Source organism: Gobio gobio, assembly GCF_949357685.1.
Source record: "Gobio gobio genome assembly, chromosome: 5".
NCBI lineage: Eukaryota > Metazoa > Chordata > Actinopteri > Cypriniformes > Gobionidae > Gobio > Gobio gobio.
The window spans coordinates 40,627,613-40,654,385 of NC_137101.1; the positions used below are offsets into that span (position 1 = coordinate 40,627,613).

Genomic DNA, 26,773 nt, shown 5'->3' on the forward strand with positions numbered 1-26,773 from the left:
CATTGATTCACTAGCTTTTCTTAATGGTATTACGTAGTAGATTATAAGGTGGATATATAGCGTTTTGCAAAAAAAAAAAAAAAAAAAAACGTTATGTTGTGTATGTTCTGACCAAAACTAACTCGGAATCTTATTATTATTAATCAATCTTTGTATATACTATTCCATATATTTATGATGTATTGTTTTTTTAACCAATTTAAGATGTTTGACAATGTTAAGATAAATATGTTGCATTTTGGCATGGTTTTTGACTTATTTATGGACATAAAATTAAATAAAAAATATCCTGGATTTGAAGAATATTGTGTCCCGGCCTTCACTGAGCTCAAGTAATAGTTTAATGTACAAAAAATTGTGAATGAACTTGACTGTTGATGTCTTAAATAATAATGTCAAATAACCAACATTTCTCAAAATGGATATATCTCGTTTTGCAACGAAACTCTTCATTTATTGAGAGAGAGAGAGAGAGAGAGAGAGAGAGAGAGAGAGAGAGAGAGAGAGAGAGAGAGAGAGAGAGAGAGAGAGAGAGAGAGAGAGAGGTGAATGTCACAAAAAACATATTTTTTTCTAAGCATAATCAATACCTTTAGATTTGTAAACATCTGCTGAACACCACTGAGACTTTCTTCTACACCATAAATCCAAAACACATTTTAGTGTAGTGTACACAAATATTTAGAGTCAAAATTATATATATATATATATATATATATATATATATATATATATATATATATATATATATATATATATATATATATAATGTTCACTTAACAAAATATTAAATAAAATATTTTCATGTAAAGTCGGCAATTTTTTATATTTTAAATTATTTATACAAAGATGTATAAATCACATATAGCCTAATCCCAGATAACAAGAATGTGTTTAGGTTCAATAATTTACCAGTCGACTGAACATTTTAACAACTGAACAAGTTATTTTCAGTATTGGGGAATCTACTCTGAAACTATAGTTTGACAAATTACAAGCTACTCATATGTTAAAGTAGTTAAGATACAGTCAAGCTACCCTTCTGAAAAAGTAGTTACACAACAAGCTACTATCAAACTAGCTAGCTACATTGAAAGTACTGAATAATTGTTAATGAAGAGTTTTATAAGTAAAGGATTTGGGGTTTAAAACCTATGGAATTTTAAAGCTGACATAATAAATAAATACATACTAAGAAATGAAATAAATAAATAAATAAATGAGTATTTATACTTTTTGCCACATTTATTTATTTTTTCATTTATTTATGTATATCTGTTTTCAGGTTGCAATTTGTGAAAAAAAAAAACAGGGGGGATGTTTTGTTCCTCCTTGAAAATAAATCACAAACCACAGTGGTGTTATATAGCCTATATAGACTATTTTTGGAAACATTTTTACAATAAATATTCTGATTTAATATTGAGCTTTGAAGTATTAGATTAGATAGCTTCAATTTCTGACAATTATTTACAATGACACTAATCATTCTTAATTTCAGATAGGAATGCAAAACCTTGCAAAATCAATCCGTAGTTATTGATATTCTGAATAAAATAACGAGACACAAACCTGTACATATTCAATTGCGTTTGCGCCTATTTATTTTTTATCGCGGTGCTTCGGTACACAAGGCTACAAACTTTTAGTTCAAAAGTGTGCAAATTTGGAGAAATATGTATTCACACGATGACCTCACATTTCTTTAGATAGAATAGAACCATAATTTCTTGATGACTCGTAGAAAGACGATCCAACAGTCGATAGCCTATTAAGTGATAATAATTCCCAAGGGGTCAGCAAACTTCTGCATTCTGGCTCATAATACATTTATGCGTCAGTTTATTAGGGCCCGAGCACCAATGGTGTGAGGACCCTATTGTAATTATAATTGCTCAGCCTATTTTTCTTCCGAAATGAATTGCATCTTTGAGGGCCTAAACATGCTCAAAAACTCATGAAACTTTACATTTGCGCCTTAAGAGGTGAAAATTTACATCTGATATGGGCTTCAGAATTAGGCAAAATGGCTCGATAGCGCCACCTACAAAATTTCAATTAAGCGGCATTCGCGGTACTTTTCACGTACGAGTATGAAATTCGGTAGACACATTTAATAGCCAATACCTACAAAAAAGTCGCCGGCGTTTGCCGTGGGCTGGAGCCTGCTGCCGTCCGCCATGATGGGGAGGAGCAGGGAGCACGGGACTCGCTGTCGGCTGCCCTCAGCTGGAGGAGCCATCGCCAGCCAGCCAGGGGGCGGAGGAGGATCGAGCCATCCACCGAGCGTCCAGTACCATCGCATGGCACCGCAAGGAAGAGCCTCTCGGCTGGCTGAGGACCGAGCAGCAGTGAGTCCGGGAACCAGACGAAGATTTTTTTTTTCTTTCTCCTCTCTCCCCTCTCTCGCTCCTCATGCTTCCGGCTCCTTTTCTCTCGCCTCGTCTGTCCTTACCTCCAGTTGCCGTGACCGCCATGATCGGTCCCCCCCAGAGGGGTGGGGGGGGAGTAGTGCGCAGTCTCGGGAGTAGCCTCCCCCGGCCTGCGAGGGGCGATGGAGGTATGTGGCAAGCAGCGAGGTTGAGGGACCGTAAGAACAGGACGAGGCTGGTGGTGAGTGATAATGAGCGCTACACCGTCTCGTGTCAAACGGAGGAGATCGGACGCATAAAAGAAGGAGCGACGATAGTGAAGGACGAGAGAGGACCAGGCCTGGATTTTATGTTGTGTTTTGTTTATGTTTTATTATGTGTGCTCGGCAGTCATATGTGAGGAGAATGCCTTTTTTACTTTCAGTTCGTTTATTTATTCATTAAAGTCTTTTGCACGTTCGCCGGTTCCCGCCTCCTTCTTCCCATAACTACGAACTTTGTTACAGATACTTTGTTACAGATACAGATACGACACCTTGAAACCAAGCATGTCGAGGTAGCAGGAAAACCTCCAGAATTTTTCATGGAACACTTAAATGTCTATTAATATTTTCAGTACATTTACGAGCAAAGTCTCTGAACTAACGACACGTGTCAGTTTAAAGGGTTAGTTCACCCAAAAATGAAAATAATGTCATTCATTACTCACCCTCATGCCGTTCCACAAATTAAGACCTTTTTGTTGAAATCTGAAGGCTCAGTGAGGCCTCCATAGAGTGCAAAGCAATTTACACTCAAGATCAATTGCTTTGCTCCCTATGGAGGCCTCACCAGCACATAGAGACTCTTTCACCTAGATATTATCATATAGAGACTGTGTCTGTTCCCCGAATTAGTAAATACAAAAAAACATCAAAACCATTCAACAGTAAAAATTTAATTGACGTCCAACAAATAAACAAAATATATAATACAGATGAACAATTTATAAAGCTTGGGTTGATGAATATTAGATCCCTTTCCCCAAAAGCGCTTATTGTTAATGATATTATTACAGATAATAATCTAGATGTGCTCTGTTTGACAGAAACCTGGCTAAAACCTGACGACTACATTACCTTAAATGAGTCCACCCCCCAAGATTATTGTTATAAACATGAGCTGCGTCTGAAAGGTAAAGGGGGAGGGGTTGCTGTAATTTATAATAATATCTTAAGTATTACTCAGAAGTCTAGTTTCAAATATAATTCCTTCGAAGTTTTGGTGCTTTATGTAACGCTATGTAGTGTACATGATACAACCCGTTCAACATTTGTGTTAGCTACTGTATACAGGCCACCTGGGCATAATACAGACTTTATCAAAGAATTTGCTGATTTTCTATCAGAGTTAGTACTGGCCGTAGATAAAGTACTAATTGTTGGTGATTTTAATATCCATGTAGACAACGGAAAAGACGTATTGGGATTAGCATTTAAAGACACACTAAACTCTATTGGAGTTAGGCAACACGTGTCAGGAGCCACTCATCGCCATAACCATACTTTAGACCTAATATTGTCACATGGAATAAATGTTGATACCGTTGAAATTCTGCAGCAGAGCGATGACATCTCAGATCATTACTTAGTATCATGTATACTTAATTTAGCTAAGGTTGCAAAGCCGCCCCCTCGCTTTAAAAATGGCAGGACAATCACTGCCGCTACTAAAGATTGCTTTTTAAATAATCTCCCTCATCAGTATCATCTGCTCAGCATCCCAGATAGAATAGAAGAACTCGATGTTGCAACAGAAACTATTGACTCTCTCTTTTCCAGTACTTTAGACACAGTTGCTCCTCTGCGCTTAAAGAAGATTAAAGAAAATAGTCCAACGCCGTGGTACAACGAGCACACCTGGGCCCTTAAAACAGCAGCCAGAAAAATGGAGCGCAGCTGGAAGAAAACAAAATTAGAGGTATTTCGTAATTCGTGGAAAGAGCACATGATCACATACAGAAAGGCCGTAAAAACTGCTAGATCTGCTTATTTCTCAACTCTCTTGGAAGAAAACAAACACAACCCAAGGTATTTATTCGATACAGTGGCTAAATTAACCAAAAATAAAGCTTCAACTTCTGATGATTACACAGCAGTAATGACTTTATGAACTTCTTCACATGTAAGATTGATAATATTAGGAAAAATTTTTAAACCATGCAGCTGTCTAATACAGCATCACATCAGACAGAGCATTGTAGTGTCACTGAGGAAAAATTACACTCATTCACTGCTATAGGAGAAGAAGAATTGGCTAAACTCGTTAAATCATCAAAATCGACAACATGTATGCTTGACCCTATACCAACTAGGCTATTAAAAGAGATGCTACCAGAGGTCATAGATCCTCTTCTTAATATCATTAATTCATCTTTGTCATTAGGATATGTACCGAAAACTTTTAAGTTGGCTATTATTAAACCACTTATTAAAAAAACGCAACTTGATCCTACAGATTTAGTCAATTATAGACCAATCTCAAATCTACCCTTTCTGTCAAAAATACTTGAAAAGGCAGTGTCTTCACAATTATGTTCCTTTTTTAGAAAGAAATGGTACCTGTGAGGATTTCCAGTCAGGATTTAGACCGTATCATAGCACTGAGACTGCTCTCGTCAGAGTTACAAATGATTTGCTCTTATCATCCGATCGTGGCTGTATCTCTCTATTAGTGTTACTCGATCTTAGCGCTGCATTTGATAATATCGACCACAACATTCTTTTGAATAGACTCGAAAATGATGTAGGTATTAGTGGAATTGCATTATCATGGTTTAAATCATACCTATGCGACCTTTATCAGTTTGTAGTAGTAAATGAAGATATGTCACACCGATCGCAAGTTCAGTATGGAGTACCACAAGGCTCAGTGCTAGGACCGCTACTCTTCACCCTGTACATGCTACCACTGGGAGATATCATTAGGAAGCATGGCGTTAGTTTTCATTGTTATGCTGACGATACTCAGCTCTATATTTCTTCACGCCCTGAAGAAACTTACCAATTCACAAGATTAACGGAATGCATAGCTGATATAAAACATTGGATGACCGGTAATTTCCTGCAACTCAATTCAGAAAAAAAATTATTTTTAATTATTGGACAAAAAAGCTCCACAAGTAGTAACCTAGAATACTGTCTAACACTTGATGGCTGTTCTGTCAAGTCCTCGTCGTCAGTGAGGAACCTGGGTGTGCTCTTTGATACCAATCTTTCGTTTGAAAGCCACGTTTCTAGCATCTGTAAAACTGCTTTCTACCATCTTAAAAATATATCTAAATTACAGCACATGCTCTCAATGCCAAATGCTGAACAGTTAGTTCATGCGTTCATGACCTCAAGGTTAGATTATTGTAATGCTCTACTGGGTGGTTGCCCTGCTCGCTTAATAAATAAACTCCAGCTGGTCCAAAACGCAGCAGCTCGAGTTCTTACTAGAACCAGGAAGTATGACCATATTAGCCCAGTTCTGTCAACACTGCACTGGCTGCCTATTAAACATCGCATCAATTTTAAAATCTTAATTATTACTTACAAAGCACTAAATGGTTTAGCTCCTCAATACTTGAGCGAGCTCTTAACATATTATACTCCATCACGTCTACTGCGGTCTCAAAATTCTGGCCAGTTGATAATACCGAGAATATCCAAATCAACTGCAGGCGGTCGATCCTTTTCCTATTTAGCACCTAAACTCTGGAACAGTCTTCCTAACATTGTTCGGGAAGCAGACACACTCTGTCAGTTTAAATCTAGACTAAAAACACATCTCTTTACTGTGGCATACACATAAAACACTTTTTCGATTAAATGATTGTTAGGCTGCATTAACTAGGTCAGCCGGAACCGGGAACACTTCCCATAACACCTGATGTACTCGTTACATCATCAGAAGAATGGCATCTACGCTAATGATAGTCTCTCTGTTTTATCCCGAAGTTTACTGCAGTCAGCCGGATCCGGGCCGTATCCAGTTCAGATGGTGGACCTGCGCCCAGAGAAGACCAACACAGGACCCCGAAGTGTCTGAGAGACCGTGATTAGACTCCCCCTGCAACTGCCTCATCGACACGGCATCTCAATAAACCCGTCTCCGGCGTGTTGACTCAGATTGTTCGAATATTACAATTAAATAATACTTAATTCGATATGTCATCCTCAATAAACCCGTCTCCAGCGTGTTGCCTCTGATCATTCGAATATTGCACTTTAATAATTATTTAATCAACATCATCCTCAATAAACCCGTCTCCAGCATGTTGCCCCCGGTCCCTCGAATATTCTGATCTATTATGACCTCCGAGCTGTAAAACTGCCAGAATAATAATAATAATAATAATACGCTGTTTGTTAATTGGCCAGAGGAGAACTGGCACCCCGACTGAGCCTGGTTTCTCCCAAGGTTTATTTTTCTCCATTAGGTCACCTAATGGGGTTTTGGTTTCGTTGCCACTGTTGCCTCTGGCTTGGCGTGCTCAGTTGGGGACATTAAATTTTTCAACTAAACATCGAAATACATCTAAATAATAAACTAAATTAACCATTTAAACTAAATTACTGATCAAATTATTGATCTAAAGCCCACACTGTAACTGTATGATACTTGAAATTTTTCCAGAATGGCTATACAGCTGAATAAAATTATGCTGCATTATTTTCCTGTTTAACACTGTAAAGCTGCTTTGAAACAATCTACATTGTTAAAAGCGCTATATAAATAAAGTTGACTTGACTTGACTTGACTGAGCCTTCAGATTTCAACAAAAATGTTCCGAAGATGAACAGAGGTGTGTACGGGTGTGGAACGGCATGAGGGCGAGTAATAAATAACATTATTTTCATTTTTGGGTGAACTAACCCTTTAACACAGAAAGAATAAAGGCATAGTTACTTTTTTGCCCATTCTTAGAATTTTCCTATCAGAATAATGCACATAATGTCATCGTGTTCATGATCAGACGTACGGCTGTATCAATCCTTATTTGCACATATATTTCATTTGAAGAAGACGCGATTAAATAAAAAACTTAAAACGCACCTGCTCCTATCTATATCTGTTCTATATGATCCACGTGGTAAGCGTTATTAAACTCATTGAGGCGTTCTGAGCAGAAACTGCTCTCATGCGTACATTGCATGTTGATTGAATTCTCCGCTGTAATGCTATCTCATGCGTAATATATCGCAGTGATTGGGTTAAAAGAACTCATTCTCATAAATAAATGCAGAGGACCAGCTGACGTAGAATCGTGCCCACACTCCAAAGGCACGCTTCTACCTCATTCCGTGACATTGCTTCGACTTTGCTTTTAAACCCGGAAGAACAAAATTTCCACTTATTGGTAACATTTATAGAGTGCTTTTAGTGTTTTCAGGGATGTGCAGCATGCAGAGATGAACAGTGACTAAGTACATTTACTTGAGTACTGTACTTAAGTACACTTTTTGAGTATCTGTACTTTACTGGAGTATTATTTTTTAGAGATACTTTTACTTTTACTTCACTACATTTGAAAGACAAATATCGTACTTTTTACTCCACTACATTTATATCAAGGTCCTCGGAGTCAAAAGTCGTTTCTGTAGCAGCTTTGAAAGTCAGTGGATGATTTTTTTCTTTAAAATTTTTTTTAATTTTAATTTTAATTTTTTTGCAGACAGCCTATCAGTAATCACTCATGTAGGGTCATGTGAAGTTTCCTAAAAAAAATTTGAACACTGATCAGTTTATAGCAAAATGGAAGAAGACGGTTCCTTGGCACAGTGTGTGCATCCATGGCCATACATGGCCAAAACTGTGTTTCAGTTTTCTCAAAAGATTAAAGATTAGTTTAGTTGGCATATACTTGACGCATGTCTCATAAAATGTAAAAAAATTTAAATGTCTGGGAGAAAGAGAAGAGTAAACAGTTGGGAGAATATCGGATGCGTATCAGAGTATAGGATCCATGCATTCAGCCTTAAAGTGACAGCAGCTTTATAAAGAGAGTTGTAACTTTTACACAAGTATTGAAATCAGACATCCCAAGTCTCCCGGAAGTTCTGGGAGTCTCCCGCAAATTGATAGCGGCTCCCTGATGCCCGCAAATTAGTTAAAATCTCCCAGAATCTAGAGCGGGCACATGCGCACGTTAGAGAGGGAGGGGGAGCGAGAGACCTTGCGTGTGTGCCTCGAGAAGTGCATGTAAGACAGAGAGCATCCTGATTTCGGCAAATGACATTTCGCAGGTTGGGATGTCTGTGAAATGAGTTTAAGGTAGTCGTATGCTAGCATGTCGGATGGAGCATCACTGACTGGCTTAAACCACCATGATGGCATAGCGTGCATTTATACAACAATAATAAAATAATGCATTGACATACAAAAGAAAATGTACTCTTGATACTTAAGTACTTTTAAAAACAAATACTTCTGTACTTTTACTTAAGTAAAAATCTGTTTTTAGAACTTTCACTTGTAACGGAGTAATATTTGACCAGTAGTACTTTTTCTTTTACTCAAGTAATAGAGTTGTGTACTTTGTCCACCTCTGGCAGCATGTACATTATCTGTTTGCATCTCAAAAAATGTAACAAATGTTTTTTCCTTGCAACACGTTTCACTAAGTGTACCCTTAACCTTATAACTAAGGGTTTTTTAACTTCAGGGCTTTCATGCAATCATGCCCTGAAACCTAAAATAAATATGTGGTTGAATAAGAAGGTTAACATTAATTAACTTGCTGAACAATAAATCAAAAGTGATCACTGCTTTATTAGAATATCTAAAAACAAACACGATTGATTAGAAAAATTAAATTATTAGAATTTTATTTAGATTTTTTTTTTTCCTTGTTCATTAATGCTTCACACTCCACCCCAGTAGGTGGCGGAAATGCACCAAAGCATGTGGACTCTTATTTTGCCATCTATAATGGATTGATTAGATTTGGATTAGATTATGGTTTAGTGGTGTATGGATCAGCAGCAGAAACGTTGCTTAGAAAGTTAGATTATATACAGCATCAGGTATTGAGACTATACAGGAGCTATAAAAAAAATGACACCTATTGCAGCGCTTCAGGTAGAAATGGGAGAAATATAATTAAAAATGAGACGGATACTGTTATCAGTGACTTATTGGGCTAATTTACTAGGCCATAGTAACTTAGTAACATAGTAACATAGAAACTTTTGGGAGTTGGAAAAAAAACAAAAACCTTTTGCCCTGTTGGGAAAAAGAGAGGAGGAAAATGAAAAGCTTTGGATGGACAGTGATACAGAAAGCAACACAATTTAAAGTTTATCAGTTAAAGGGTTAGTTCACCCAAAAATGAAAATTCTGGCGAGATTTGTCATGCGCGAGATTTGTTTAGATATGAACGAAGGTCTTACGGGTGTCGAACGACATGAGGGTGAGTAATTAATGACAGAATTTACTTACAGATGTTACTAGACTGGGTAAACCCAGCCTGATCTGCCGGCGATTGATTTCGCCCTGCAAATCAGGCTGGAAACCTGTACATTCATTTATCCTGCTTCTGTCACACTTTTGCGGGAACCAATCACAGACTGGCTTATCCACCCGGCGCGCTATTGGCAGGTTTAACACGATGACAGATAGAGAAGCGATGGATCGAATCGATGCCTGTTGATCATGCTTCTTGTGGTCTGATTGGTTGAAGGACTATCCAATTGCGTATAGAGTCATTTAAATTATGCTCGTTTATCACACGTCTTGTGCAGTAAAAATACATAGCAGACTCCCCAGACCAATGTTCAATCTTAAATTGAGCTTGGTCTGGTGATAGCCAGACAAAGATGTTACAGTAGATTTTGCATTGTTAGAAAAGAAAAACAAGGATAAGGAATGTAAACATAAGTTTAGACAATAAAATAGGAGTAGCGTTCATTGTTCCAGAATTTAATTTATCTGTAGGGAAAAGGATCAGTGATGAATTATCTGTTTTTACAGGGAAAATGATTGCAATATTATTAGTGACACAGTGGATAGAAGAGATAAGACCTTTGAAATTAATAATTTGTTCAGACTCAAGCTTATCATTGGCTAGCTTACAATACAGTCACTCAGAAAGCAAAATGTCATTTTGATCCACACTCCATACCAGTCGGTGGCGGTAATACACCATTTCGTTGTTTGTCAACCGCCAGTAAAAATCTAAAGAAGCAGGCTCTTATTTTGGTCTGATGATATGACGTCACAAGGCTGCGCCGCGCTCCTGCGTCTGTTGTGATTTGTCTTAAGGAAGGTTTGTTTTTGTTGTTGTTGTTGTTTACATTTAAATGGTTTAAATCGACACAAACCGTTCAATGTTACTGTTTTCACCGATGCAAAATGAATTAATTGCATGCAAATTTTCTAATGCTTTATCAAACATTAATGAACGTATTTCTTGTGAGTAAAGCGCTTCAACATGTGTGTAACAGACGCGCGTCTAATTTCTCTCCATGTATCGTGAATAAGTTGATCATTAAAACGAAATCGGTCACTGGAAAGTAGTGATGGAGAAACGGAGCTTTTAGTCAATTGAAGCGAATGCTTCAAGTCACCGCACTGACGATACCTGCTGGTCAAAACATTGTAAATGCAACGAGAAAACAAACACAATGTGTAAGACAACTTTATCAAACGAACTGCACATGTTTTCATGAAATTGGAAGCTATTAAATGTAATAGCGAGTATTGTTCAAATGTTTTGTTACTGATACTGAACTAGAGCTGATTGACACACACTCAGAGATTTAGTGTGGATTTATTTTTCTTTCTGTTAATTATTCTCATCTTAAACCTGACAGATTGTCCAAACGCACAGAAAAACTCTCAGATCCATGTCACACTATTATAAAGATGGCGTTTATTAAAGAGGAGAGTGAAGAAATGACGATTGAAGAAACATGCAGAGTGAAACAAGAAGATACTGAGGAACAAACAGGTTGGTTTCATTCTCAAAGCTGAACTCAGTCATTTGATCCTTATTAAAATATTCAGCTCTACAGAAATGAATAATATTTTAGAAAAATGTCAAATGAATGTCTTAATTTAAGTGGTTTTATTTGACATGAGTGCATGTTGAGATCACAAAAAAAAAATTTGTGTAACATTTAACCCCAATATCAACTTCTGAATTAAAAATAATGAATATCATTCATTTTTATCACTTAGTCAGGGCTTTACACTGCGACCGAAATGGTCGCAGTTGTGACTGAAAATGACTCCGCGACTGTGAAAAAATACACAACTCCCAAAGTGCATCAACACATAGCAAAAGTTACGTTTCGTACTGTGATCAATGATTTTCATTCCTTCAGTCAGCAGAGCAAGTGCAAAAAATGTGTGCGATGGACAATGCTTCAAAGATTGTTTACGAGGTGAAATATGTGTGACGCAGCCATGCGCACTTACCAGACCGTCTCATGCTAAACAAGGTCGGAAATTAACGAGGCCTTGGGGCAAAAATGAATAAAAATTTATTTTAATAATTATCACATTATATATAGTTAAAGCTGCAGTCCGTAACTTTTGTGTGTTCAAAATTTACTAAATTTATATAATGAACGAATACATAATGAATCCATTTACCAAACCGTTTTTTGTCTTATCCTGAATCACTATGGTACACATATAATAAGTTTATATTCTGACTAATTTAGTCCGGTTTGGATCGCACCGCTGGTGGAGTAGCACAGTACCTGCGTGACTTGTCATACTTTAGACATAAACAGAGAGAACTAGCTCCCGCTACAATGTTCTTCCGCAACACGCATGCAGTTATATTTATTAAGCGCTAGAGCGACAAAAGTTACTGACTGCAGCTTTAAGCAATGTCACACGAGTAGACTTCTGTTTCTCCGAGTATAGGCATGATGGCAAATGTGATCCTGACCTTGTGTAAAAGTCCAATAAACAAGGTGATATTAAGTAACAACGTTTTAGCCCTATTTAGCCTACATTTTTGCTCTATTTCGTGAAAAGTTTCAAACAAAGCCACACCAAAACTGTTGCGCATCTCCAAGTGTTACGACCCTCCTTTGGATGTTAACAATCTAGGGATTGAGAAGGGGAACATTTTTAACCAAGTTCTTAATACCACCAGTAATGACCACTGTGTGCGTGATGAGAAAAACGAGACCACACAAATAACGGCGATTAAACAATTATTTAATAATTATAGAAACCAATAATTAACCACCAATGAATAAACTCATAATGATAAAGAAAAACAGATAGACAAAAAAATAAGATCTGGGGAGAACAAAGGGAAAACTGGATTGTGCCAAAGAAATGAAAATAATATAATCAAAAGAATCTTGCTAAACAGTTTCAAACTAATCCTAAGCTAAGAAAAGAAAGAAAAGAAAAAGTCTTCAGCGTCTGTGACGCCTTATACTTCCCTACACTACCTATCAAACACAAAAATACAGAGTGTGGCACAGACCCACTAACCTAGTGTGTCTAAACAATCAACGTTCCTGAGTGTGCCCATGTATGTCACGTGACATCTTACCTAGCCCCTTTTCTCCATCCAGATTGGCTTCGCTTTAAATGCCAAACTTCAAATCTCTCACATGAGAAGTTTTAAGGGTAACTTAAAGCACTCAACATGACAAAGAGCAAAATGGCGACACGCAAACTAAGTTCAAACAGAGAGAACAGAAACAAATGTAACAACAGAATCAGAACAAAAAGCAGTCTCTCGCTGTGCGACAGCACGTCCCTTAAGAAGCGCATTCCACAGGTGTTGCTCGTCGGAGGAGAACGCCTTCAAACTAACACAGCTAATCACGTCATCGGGAGTGATTGACAGGTCAGACAGCCAATCAGCACGCCACCTGTTAAAGTGACAGTGTAAGAGACAGAAAGGAACCTCACAGAAAACAGGAAAAAAAAAAAAAAAACTCCAAACGTCCCTGGGGACGTAACACCCCCACATTTAAGAACAAACTCCACGTTTGTCCAAACAAAAAACAAAAAAAACAATGCATCAAAACCAACGCATGAACAAATCCCTAATGCATTCAGCAAAGGTTCAAACTCTAGAAAGAGCATCGGCAAGGACATTCTCGGAACCTTTCTTATGACGAATTTCCAGGAGGAAATTCTGCACGAACAGAGCCCAACGCATCAGACGTTGATTTGCATTATACATGCGGGACAAGAAAACAAGAGGGTGATGATCAGTAAACACAATAGTAGGCAAATTAGAAGAACCCAAATAAACCTCAAAGAACTGTAGAGCTAATAACAAAGCTAGGGTTTCCTTCTCGATAGTAGAATAATTTGCTTGGTGTTTATTGAACTTACGAGAGAAAAAGCAAACGGGATGGTCCACACCATCCTTTCCCTCCTGAATCAGGACTGCTCCAGCGCCCACTGCGCTCGCGTCAACCTCCAGTTTGAACGCACGCTCGAATTGTGGAGCCGCTAGAACTGGACTGGAACACATCAAAGCTTTCGCATTTTCAAATGCGACTTGACACTCTTCCGTCCATACGAAACTCTGTTTAGGGCTGAGGAGATTAGTAAGAGGAGTTACTACCGTAGCAAAGTTCTTACAAAAACTTTGGTAGTACCCAATCATACCCAAAAACCGTCTTAATTCTCTCCGTGTAGTAGGTACCGGGAACGTCGTAATAGCCGCCACTTTCTCTTCTACCGGCTTTACTTGTCCATATCCTACATGCTTTCCTAAATAGGTCACTGTAGCTTGACCGAACACACACTTAGCGAGTTTAAGTGTTAAAGAGGCACGTTCTAAACGTTTGAACACAGTACGCAACAGAGCCAAGTGCTCTTTCCACTCATTTGAAAAGATCACCAGGTCATCCAAATAAGCTCTACAATTTGGTACTCCAGCGAGAACTGTCTGAATTAACCTCTGGAACGTAGCAGGGGCGTTTCGTAACCCGAACGCCATGATATTATATTGTAGAAAGCAGTCCGGAGTTAGGAACGCAGATATCTCAGATGCACGTGGGGTCAACGGCACTTGCCAGTATCCCTTAAACATGTCTAGTTTGCTCACAAACCTAGCAGAACCAATACTGTCTACACAGTCTTCCATTCTAGGAAGGGGATAACAATCAGGCACCGTGACAGCATTTACCCTTCGGTAGTCTGTACAAAAACGGAAGGAACCATCAGGTTTCTTTACAAGAAGACACGGGGAACTCCACGGACTATAACTATGACGAGCTAAATCATTCTCTAACAAATAGTCAGTTTCTGTCTTCATAGCGGACCTCTTAATCTCGTTAACTCGATAAGCATGTTGCTTTATCGGCTTTGCATCTTGCACATCAATGTCGTGCGATAGCACGCTAGTCTGTGATGGAACATCAGAAAATAGAGCAGGGAATGAGGTGATAAGCTCCACCACATCATGCCTTTGCTCATCAGGTAAAGAAGATAGATGAGAACTCAAATTGGACAGAATAACCGAGTTATCCAACTTACTACATTGTTGAGGAGTATTTCTCAGTAATAATCCATCCTCATCCACGTTCGCATCACCCACTGCAACAGACAAAACCTCAGACGTTATCAATACAGGTGCATTGTCCGTAACTTGCTTAAGTTCACACTCAGACCGATCATGATATGCTTTAAGCATGTTAATGTGGCAGACTCGTGTCTTACGCCTTCTTTCTGGAGTGCCTATCACATAATCCGTATCGCTGAGTTTTCGAACTATGTGATATGGACCAGAAAATCGAGCAGATAATGCAGATCCTGGTATCGGCAATAATACCACCACCTTGTCATTAGGCTGAAAAGATCGTACAACTGCGTGTCTGTCATATCTATCCTTCATTTCTGTTTGCGCATCCTTCAAAAATTTCCGCGCAAGATCACATGCACCATGCAGCTTCGCAACGTAATCTAGAACATTCGTTCGTTTTCCTGTTGTACTCTCCATCATCTGATCTTTCAAAACTTTTAACGGTCCTCGAACAGAATGACCAAAAACCATCTCGGCCGGACTTAATCCGAGCGACTCTTGAACACTCTCACGTACAGCAAACAACACTAAAGGAATTCCTTCATCCCAATCCTTACTTGTGTCCATACAGAATTTTCGAAGCATGGACTTTAAGGTCTGATGAAACCTTTCAATCGCTCCCTGGCTCTCCGGATGATATGCACTGGAAACTCGATGTTCTATGGACAAAGACTTAAGAGTTTGGGTAAACACTCGCGACAAAAAATTCGTACCTTGATCGGTTTGGACAACTTTTGGAAGTCCAAAAGTAGAAAAGAACTTTGTCAAAGTTTTCAAAATAACATGAGCCGTAATTTTCCGTAACGGAACAGCTTCAGGGAATCTAGTTGCTCTACACATTATGGTACACAGATATTGGTTACCTGCTCTCGTTTTCGGTAATGGACCGACACAGTCAACCAGTACCTCTTCAAATGCTTCCCCTATAACTGGGATAGGATAAAGTGGAGCGGGTGAGATAACCTGATTTGGCTTACCTGCAATTTGGCAAGTATGACACGTACGACAGAATTTTGCAACATCTCGCTTCAATCCTGGCCAGAAGAAGTGTTGTAGAACACGATGGCAAGTTTTCGTTACCCCTAAATGTCCAGCAAAGAAATTTTCATGAGCCAAGCGCAACACATGCAAACGATATTTGCTTGGAACTACCACTTGATATACCACGTTCCAATCCAAATCCTCTTCAACCTTAGAACACCACTTCCGCATAAGTAACCCATCATCTAGGAAGTAGGCCGTGTTTCTTTCCTTAGCAGCTTCAGAACTAATCACAGCGGCAAAACATTTACTCAACGAATGATCATCATTCTGTGCAATGACAATCTGAGAACGAGTAACGGGCAAACTCAACGAATCGAAACTTCCAAGCAAATTCTCCGAATTTTTCACATTAGCAACAGGTTCTAACTTTCTCTTAGTTTCAGACATTTTCCCATCATCTGCGAACATCGAACCTAACAATGAGTCAGCTAAGTCAAACTTGCCTTTATTCTTATCTGACTGAGCACGAGTAACTGCACAAGCAGCAAACACCTCAGGATGCAAACTACTGACATCTACAAGCGGACGAAGCACCGGGACATCAGTCACTTCTGGAGCTGGCAAGACTTTGCCTCCAGCTAAATCGTTTCCTAAGATAAGAGTAATTCCTTTTACCGGGAGTGATTGGCGAATTCCAACTCGCACAAAACCTGAAACCAGTGTACATTGTAAATGCACATTATGTAACGGAACAGGGACTACCTGCATTTCTATCCCACGAATCAAAACGTTTGAGCCGCAATATGATTCATCAGAGAATGGTAAAACATTAGAAATCATAATCGATTGCATAGCACCTGTGTCACGGGGAATACAAATTTCTTTCCGATCCTCTTCCCTTCCCGACAACGAAACAAACCCTGACATAACGAACGGTTTGTAATTTGGGTCAACAACATCAGTACAACACGATAATTCAAAAGGTGATACGCTCTTTATGAATGCGACGCTTTTCGTATTTTTAGCCTACTGTTTACGCCCAAGCACCGGACAATCAGCAATCAGATGTCCGAGTTTATGACAGTAAAAGCAGTCCTTTTGCTCTCTCGATTGCGAAATCTCAGACTTTATCCGAGCACCATGAACTTGAGAATGACTAACAGTCCCACTCTTGTCAGTGCGCGTCACCGAAAATACACCCTTATGTGGCGTTCACACCGGACGCGATTCGCGCGAATAATTCGCGCTAATCGCGCGAAGGTGGACACGTGTACATTTTGAGTTTACTCACGCGAATCGCGCGTGAAATTCGCGTGTGACAACTACACAACAGACGCGAATTCGCGTCATGGGAGGGGCTTCTGCCCTATATGAGCCTATAGCCAGCTCGTCTCGGTCACTTGAGGTCTTTTTTGTAAAATATAATACTATTAATGTGTGACAAAACGTAGTTTAAATACTTTTTCAGTCGGTAATATAGTTGTTTAAAGCTTAAATCTGTGATTAATTTATAAAAAGAGTGCCTATTTAAGCATTTTGCCTAGCGTTTTCGGAGTTGTGAGATCCAGGCAATCAGCGGCGTTCCACGCGCGTTTACCCGGCGAGACCCGCCTTTCCTCGGCTAGTCTCTCTCACATTTGCCGCTGGCTCCTGCTCTTTTTTTCTGCTCCAGTCTCGTTCTGAAATGGCTGACATAGATTTTGTTGAGAGGGTAGCTGCGCTTTATTTGATGTGGAAGGCTGAAAAGCGGCGTAGACTCGTTCGGCGCCGTGTCTGGGTCCATCAGATCCTCCAGAAGCGCACCCAGCTCGGTGAGTTTCATCAACTCCTCCAGGAGCTGCGCCTGGATGACGGCCGCTTTCAGCAGTACTTCCGACTGAGCCGGTCCCAGTTTGATGACCTGTTGTCCCGTGTCGGTGAGAGGATTTCCCTCCAGGATACCAACTACAGGCGCTGCATTCCAACTGCAGAGCGCCTGTCCATCTGTCTCCGGTCAGTAAATCATTTAATATTCTGTGTGATTACAAGTAACGTTAATTAATGACTGATGAGAACATATAAAATTATACATGTTATATGTTATATAACAGAATATATAGTCTCTCATATATTCTGAACACACAGTTCTCAATATAGCACTTTAATATGATTTTTTAATGAAAATGGTTGTTTAAAAATACTATATTATAGTAAAATTACTCTAGTAAATACTAGTGTTTTTGAATCGTACTATAGTAAATATAATACAGTAAATTAACAAAGTGTAGTAAATACTATAATATACTACAATTTACTGTAGTACCTTTACTATAGGATGGTTCAAAAACACAATAGTATTTTCTAGAGTAATTGTACTATAATATACTATAGTATTTTTTCATGGTTATTGAAATGAGAAATGTTATTAAATTTTGAAATATTGAAATACAACAGTCAAAGTGAATTTTGAATTATGCAGGTAATTGCTATATTATAATATTGAATAATAGTTTGTTTTTGCAATGTAGCAAGCAAATCAGAGCAAATGCAAAGTTAAGGGCATTTAGCAAGCTTCTTTAACTGTAAAAAAACCCCTCAAAAACCCCAGTATTGTATCAGTATTATACATTTATATTTGCTAATATGAAATTGCAATTTTCATTTATAACAATGTTTATTTTATTTAATTTTTTTCTCTCTCTCTCAGATATCTTGCCACTGGAGACTCCTTCCGGACCATTGCCAGCAGCTTCCGCGTTGGTGTCTCCACTGTCTGCCAGGTTGTCCCAGATGTGGTGACTGCAATCTGGGACTGCTTGGTGGACGAGTTCATGGCTGTGCCCTCCACGGATGAATGGCGGTCAATCGCAGAGGGCTTCGAGGAGAGGTGGAACTTCCCCCTCTGCTGTGGAGCACTGGACGGCAAGCACGTCCTCATCAAGGCCCCCCCCAACACCGGCTCCCAGTTCCACAACTACAAGGGAACTTTTTCTTTAGTTCTCCTTGCAGTTGTGGATTCCAAGTACTGTTTTAGGGTCATTGATGTCGGGGGATATGGGCGGACGAGTGATGGTGGAACTCTGGCCAACTCCGCCTTTGGCCAGGCACTCCGTGGTGGCACCCTCCATCTGCCACCTGACCATCCTCTTCCAGGAGCGGACCACAGAGGACCCCAGCCCCATGTCTTTGTGGCAGATGAGGCCTTTCCCCTCAGGAAAAACCTCATGAGGCCATTCCCTGGGCGCACCCTTCCCCGAGAGAAACGAGTTTTTAATTACCGTCTCTCCAGAGCCCGGCTGGTGGTGGAGAACGCCTTCGGGATCCTGTCCTCTCAGTGGAGGATGTATCGTCGCCTCATAGAGGTTCAGCCTGATGTTGTGGAGCGCTGTGTGAAGGCGACGTGCATCCTCCACAATTTCATGCGGCGATCTGCTGAGGCACCTGCTGTGAGTGGGGGGGTGCAAGGTGCAGAGGACTCGCTGCAGAGTCTTGGTCGGGGTGCCGCAAACTATTCTGCCAGAGAGGCCATCCGGGTCAGGGACAGCTTCATGGCTCACTTTTCAGCCGAGGGAGCAGTCGCATGGCAACCGACTGAATAGTTGTGTATATATTTCTTTTTTCTTTTGTACTATATTTTAAATCACATCTTTTTATCCTCTCTTGTAAATATTGTTATCTTTTTTCTTTTATCTTGTAAATCACCCATCAGTTTGTTGTTCATTTTCAAATGATAAATGGAGCCGGCCTCCAAAAAGCATACCTGTCTCGTTGCTGCATTCTCATTACACTACACCACAACACTGTTCCAATAACAAATAACAAATTTTTACTATACTATTGTGAGTGTATTTGCAATAGGATATAATTAGAATTAATGTACAAATGTTTGCCATACGTATTCTAGTCTAAACATAGAAATAATATTTATGTAACAACTATACATTATGATTTACTATGTTGTGCACAAAGTAACATCCCAAAACCTTTGTTCATTATATAAAAAATTTATTTATACAAAATTAATCAAATAAAATAAACAATATATTAAAAAAATATACAAAGAACATTTAAAACTATTTACAATTAACATGCAGGAATAAAAAGGATCTTGCTTGGAAGAGGGAAGAGTGAGGGACAAAGTGAAGGAGAGGAGAAAGGAGAGAATGTCTGGTTCATTCCCTGCAGAGATTTCTGCCTCTTAAAAATTACTGAGTGGGTTCCAAATGTTCCAAATTAAGCAGAACTGTGCTGCTTTCATAAATTAATTTATGAATTTGAAATTTGACGAAATCTTTCGTCTGAGGCGGTAACCTCTGCAGGTAAAGGACCAGACTCAAGAAGAAGAGCTCATCCTCTGAGCGTGGAGGCGGCGCTGGAGCCACAGGACGGGTCCTGAGGGCTTCCAGGAGCTGCCGCTCCACCTCTGAAGGCTGCTCCCTGCGCCTTCTCTGGGCTCTTCCTCTTGGTGGCACTGTATCAAATGATAACATTTTGTACATTGAGAAGGCAGAAAATGATAGAACTACGGGTGCTTACAGTAGATATAATATACACATATTTATAAACACTCAATTTTTTAATGCCATATATTTTATCTGTCACAGATTCTCCTAAAATTATACATCCCCAGAAAAGGATTAAACTACGAGTGCTTACAGTATATATAATATGCATCTAAACATGGACATTATTGCCTGTACACACCTGTGGGTACAGCAGCAGATGCTGAAGGGCCGGCAGGGGAAGAAGCAGCAGCAGCAGGTTCTGGCAGAGGGGACCCAGCCTCACTGCCATCAAAAGAGCCCATCGGCTCTGTTATGACAAAAATTAAATATATTTTACAACATTACACACATTGCACGTTACACGAGTTAGAGAATTTTTTTTTTTAGACTTTTCATCATAAAAATACAACAACATATATGCCCTGCTGTGTTGCTTCACTTGTCAACACACCTGTCTCTGAGTACCCTGCTGCTGCTGCTGTCTCGCCCTGGTTCTCATCAGGGTGGTCGTACCCTGCGGCCTGATTCTCCTCATCCCCCCTCTCCATATTTCCACTTGTCTCCCGTGGGGAGACGAAGGGGTCGAGGAAAGACAGGACCGCAGAGTACTTCCACTTTTTTCCTGACCCTGCTGCTGACCCACTCCTCTTATCCATCTCTTTTCTCCTCTCCTTCAAATATGTGTCCCTGAGACCCTTCCACCTCTTTCTGCACAATTCATCTGAATAAAGCAAATCAACTCAGCGGGAAAGTATTTGTAAAGTACAGCGAATGTGACTGCTTTATCTAGCTTGTAGTCTCGATGTATAGCTCAAATTGAGTAAAGGACGTTTTTTTACAACTTACCAGACTGTCCGACCTCCTCACTCACTTTCTTCCAAGCAAGATCCTTTTTATTCCTGTTCCTGTAATGATAGGAGGACGTATCGTACAGCTCCGGGTACCCACACACAGCCACGATAATCTTGTCCTCCATTGTTGTTCGGATTTCTGCCTCCGCTTGTAAATGCGTCACTACTAGAGCAAGCTTGTGATTGGTCAACGCGGCGCGAATTTCCGCCAGAGTTCAGATTTTTCAACTTGAGCGATTCGCGCGTTCAAAACGCTCAAGTCGCGTCCTTCTCGCCGCCTCAATCGCGCGAATCTCGCCGCCTCATTCGCGCGAATCGCGCCGCAGAATGCCATTTCGCGTCTCTGCATTGACTTAACATGTAAATCACTCGCGCGAATCGCGTCCGGTGTGAACGCACCATTATGAGTGAGCATGAACTCATCCGCTAGAACGGCAGCTTGTGACAACGAATAAACCTTCTGCTCATTCAGATAGACCACCACACGTTCGGGTAAGCAACCTTTAAATTCCTCAAGCAGAATTAATTCTCTTAAGGATTTAACGTCATCAGTCTTAGTGGCACTGCACCATTTATCAAAGAGAAGAGCTTTCTCTCGCGAAAATTCTACAAAAGTCTGAGAAGAATTCTTCTTATGCCCCCTAAATTTCTGTCGGTAAGCTTCTGGAACTAACTCGTAAGCACGTAAAATTGCCAGTTTTACTGCATCGTAATTCATACTCTCCTCTAATGAAAGAGTAGAGAAAACCTCCATCGCTTTTCCCACTAAATGACACTGCAATAACAAAGCCCAAAATTCTTTTGGCCAACGAAGAGACATAGCGATTCGCTCGAATGCACTGAAACAGGAATCTACCTCAGCTTCACGAAAATGTGGTACTAGTGTAATGTGACTACTCACACCGAATGACTCAGTTGCTTCGGATGACACAGTCGCCGGGGCAACAGTGGGAGTAGTAGACACCACAGAGTGAGCACGGACAACAGGGGCAGCGGGACTAACTCGAGGGAGAACTGGTGGCGCAGCGGATCCTCCCACAATTCGCATCGCGTCAAGCTCCAGCTGTCGCATTTTCACCTGCTTCTCCGCCTCGATCTCGAGTTTGCGAATTTGTAACCGCAACTCCATCTCCGCCTGCCGAGTCTGAATCTTCTCCTGCGATTCAAGTTGCAAACGGGTCAAACGGACCTTAAGTCTCGTTTCCCCTTTTGAGCAAACAGACATAGGGAAGAATGGTTCAAATGGAGATAACCCTGCCCTAGCATCGGCCTCAACCTCCGCCGTAGGCAGTAGTTTCTCAACATTCCCATTCCCACTCCTATCACACATAGTTCTATCTACCTCCACACTGTTCCCAACTGTACCTGTCTTTTCCGGCAAACTAAGCACATTCATCTCAACTAGGGATGTGACGGTGAGGAAATTTTCCCACCGGTTAATTGATGTGTGACAACACCGGTAATACCGGTATCACCGGCGGAGGCTTTTAAATCACTAATTCTATCTAACCGAAAGTAACATGCACACGACCGCTCTGAACTGAAAATGCGCCAGTGTTGCGTATTCACACACAGTGAATGACAGCTCGTCTGTAAATGCGCGCTCTGTGAGGCCATGGGTGCGTCTCAATCAGTTCCCTAGTTCAGTAGTCAGGGCACTGATCAAGCATTGATCAGTCTATGATTGAGATGCACGCCATGAATGAATAACAGATTTCATCCGTAAAGCCTCGTTTATACTCGACGCGCCCGCACGAGCGCGAGGGTGCGCGCGGCAAAAAGAAATGCGCGCAGTCAGCGTAGCGGAGGCTCGCACTGCGGAGCCAGGCGAAAGTAAACAATGCGCTCTCTGTGCGGCCGTGCACATTTAACTTTCGGTTTTGAATTAGCGCCAATTCGGCTGCGGGTTGCTTGAATTATGGGTTCATTAGTCTATTATTTTTAATGAAAAACACAACAACAAAACAAATGACAAACTCCCTTAAATAGGCGCTTTTACGTTTCGCTTTGAAACCAAATATTCCGCGATCATCTCAGTCAGCTCCTCACTCTTAAATCTGATGAATGACTCCTGCCGCTGCCGAGACTCACGGTCGGATCCTGCTTTATTAAGCAGATCGTTCAGTTTTTATTTGTATTGTCTGTTCTCTAACTGAACTAAATTATTTTATTACTATAAAAAAATCAAAAAGACGGTGGGCGGTGCCACGGTGGGCAAGTGATGTAACCGGTGTTGAGTCTGGACACCGGTAACACCGGCAACACCGACTATCGTAGCAAGCCTAATCTCAACCAGACGATTACACACCATAGACTTAATTTCTACCTTAAGAGCCTGCTTATTTACTGAAATCTGAAAATGACTTGCTATCGCCACTAAGTCGTCTTTCCTACAAACATCCAATTCTTCTAACGAAGGACTTTCAAGGAACCTCTCTAAATTAAACGCAACCATAACGACGACGGCTTGCAACAGCACAAACAAATTCTCAAAATACGCACAGTGAATCAAAAAGGCTGGATCATGAACTGGTTCTTTGTATATGGGATCATTAACTCAAACTTCGAAATAATCCAATTTGAGATCCCGGACGAGCCCCCATATGTTACGACCCTCCTTTGGATGTTAACAATCTAGGGATTGAGAAGGGGAACATTTTTAACCAAGTTCTTAATACCACCAGTAATGACCACTGTGTGCGTGATGAGAAAAACGAGACCACACAAATAACGGCGATTAAACAATTATTTAATAATTATAGAAACCAATAATTAACCACCAATGAATAAACTCATAATGATAAAGAAAAACAGATAGACAAAAAAATAAGATCTGGGGAGAACAAAGGGAAAACTGGATTGTGCCAAAGAAATGAAAATAATATAATCAAAAGAATCTTGCTAAACAGTTTCAAACTAATCCTAAGCTAAGAAAAGAAAGAAAAGAAAATGTCTTCAGCGTCTGTGACGCCTTATACTTCCCTACACTACCTATCAAACACAAAAATACAGAGTGTGGCACAGACCCACTAACCTAGTGTGTCTAAACAATCAACGTTCCTGAGTGTGCCCATGTATGTCACGTGACATCTTACCTAGCCCCTTTTCTCCATCCAGATTGGCTTCGCTTTAAATGGCAAATTTCAAATCTCTCACATGAGAAGTTTTAAGGGTAACTTAAAGCACTCAACATGACAAAGAGCAAAATGGCGACACGCAAACTAAGTTCAAACAGAGAGAACAGAAACAAATGTAACAACAGAATCAGAACAAAAAGCAGTCCCTCGCTGTGCGACAGCACGTCCCTTAGGGCTGGGACGGTTACCGCATTACCGCAATACCGCGGTCACGTGACGCCTACCGCGGGTCTGAGATCGTCACCGCCATCACCGCAATGTGTGCACGTTGTGTCTAATTCCATGGATTCATTGATTCTAAAGACATGGATTGTGTCTAATGACGTGCGTCTTATATGGATTCAAGGTTTTCTAAACAAAACTGAATCAAAAGATGGAGCAAATCCGACCTTTCGCGAGTTGGGGAGCGCAATTTTCCATTATAACATTACATTTGTATCCGTGTAATGTCTTGTAGCCTATAATTTGAATTAAATTTTACTAAAGCATAAAATACAGGCGCATAAGCAGGTTTTTAATTGCACGTGCTTAACACAATTCTCTCACATGGTTGCGCAGCCGACAATAGCGGGTAGGGAGATAGAAGTCATGAAAGCAGAAAAAGAACGCACCGCCCGGACCATGGGTTTGTGTCGAACGCTGGTGACCGATTTCTCCCATAGCTGGCAAAAAAAAAAACACTGCTTCAGAAAAAAAAAAACTGAGCTGGACCTGCCTCAGCACTCCTTAGTACTGGTAAGTTTTTACTCTCTTCCAACTCTGTTTGGGAAAGATTGACTACAAATAAGCTGGGCCTGCGAAATTTAATTCAATATAATCAATAAATAATCTATTGTAGGCAATTACTAAGTAGGCTATGTGATTCTGAAATTCCAATTTGATTAAAAGGCTATCGAAAAAGATATCCGTCTGGCAGGCTTACAAGCGCAGTAGTGTGCGACACTTGGTTAAATTAAATAGCCTTCGTTAAATATTTGAACCACTGAGACAAAAGCGCACACGAGATATATAAATTAATATGAATAGCCTATGTAAAAATATGTAATATAAATAAAAATAATAAGTAATATCCAATCACGGTAGTGTGAGCAGCAACACTTTGTTAAATTAAATAGCCTTAGTTAAATAGCACCACTGAGACAAAAGCGCACACGAGATAGGCATATAGCCTATATATAAATTAATATAAATATGTAAAAATAGGCCTAATATAATAATATAGTATGTAAAAATTATTTATGTAATATAAATAACATAAATATAAATAATTATATAATATGTAAAAATTATTTATGTAATATAAATGACACACATGTATGTATATATATATATATATATATATATATATATATATATATATATATATATATATATATATATATATATATATATATATATATATATATATATATATATATATATATATATATATACACAATCATTAGCCTCAATAGCCTTGTTAAATTAAAAAGTATTCGTTAAATAGCGAATAGACAAAAGCGCACACCACCACACGAGATATGTAAAATAATATAAATATGTAAATGTTATAAAATAAAAAAAATAAATATAAATAATAAACGTAGCATAATATACAATCACGGTAGTGTGAGCAGCGAGTGACTACACTTTGTTAAATTAAATAGCCTTGAGCCTTCGTTAAATAGCCTAGTCTTCATTAACCACTGAGACAAAAGCACACACGAGATGTAAATTGTAAATGTAAATTATAGCCTGAATTTGTAAAAATATGTAATATAAAAATATAAATACTATAAATATAAATAATATATTATATTATATGGGCGGGTGTGCGCGAAAGTCGTTATAGTTTAAGTGATTGTTTGATGACGACGACTGTAATCTGAAAGTAAAAATATGGGAAATAAATAAACATGAACAAATAAATATAGGCTATATTACTGATCAATACCGATAAATAAAAATGTGTTTGTTTGTCTTTGTTTATGCTGTTTCATCTTCAGATCTCTCAGTCATGATCTGATGTGCTCTCAGCAAAAAATATGACTGGGATGTAAACCATAGCCTAGTCTATATTTCGTTTTGCCAGCACTTTTTTTTTCCAGATATCATTCCATTTCTGTTCTAATTGTTCCTGTTCTAAACGTGAAAAAATAGGCTACATGTAAAATAAACATGTTCCTTGTTATGTTCAATTGCCTGCGCTGGTGTGTGCGTGAGCGGCTGTGCGCGAAACTCGATCGGGAGCCGTTTAAAGCGGTTTACCGCTGAACCGCGGGAATTTCTTGCTTTTCAACCGCGGTAAGAAAAAATCCATACCGTCCCAGCCCTAACGTCCCTTAAGAAGCGCATTCCACAGGTGTTGCTCGTCGGAGGAGAACGCCTTCAAACTAACACAGCCAATCACGTCATCGGGAGTGAT

At 39.6% G+C, this 26,773-nt stretch overlaps 2 protein-coding genes across 4 annotated transcripts in view; one reads left to right on the forward strand and one right to left on the reverse strand.

Annotated features, from left to right (window-relative positions):
* Window positions 1–26,773, reverse strand: part of LOC307126511 (uncharacterized protein) — a 965,522-nt gene that overhangs the window by 686,810 nt on the left and 251,939 nt on the right. The gene's annotated exons all lie outside the window — the stretch shown is intronic.
* LOC307126707 (uncharacterized protein) overlaps window positions 10,598–26,773 on the forward strand; it is a 36,606-nt gene continuing 20,430 nt past the window's right edge. Inside the window, exons 1-3 of one of the 3 annotated variants that reach the window (XM_079817357.1) lie at window positions 10,627–10,662; window positions 10,878–11,024; window positions 11,210–11,346. In XM_079817357.1, the coding sequence (XP_079673483.1) occupies window positions 10,999–11,024; window positions 11,210–11,346 (163 nt within the window). In that variant the 5' untranslated portion in view covers window positions 10,627–10,662; window positions 10,878–10,998. Of the gene's footprint in view, window positions 10,663–10,877; window positions 11,025–11,209; window positions 11,347–26,773 lie in introns of all 3 variants that reach the window. The other 2 variants (XR_013816529.1, XM_079817358.1) reach the window with 2 other exon arrangements.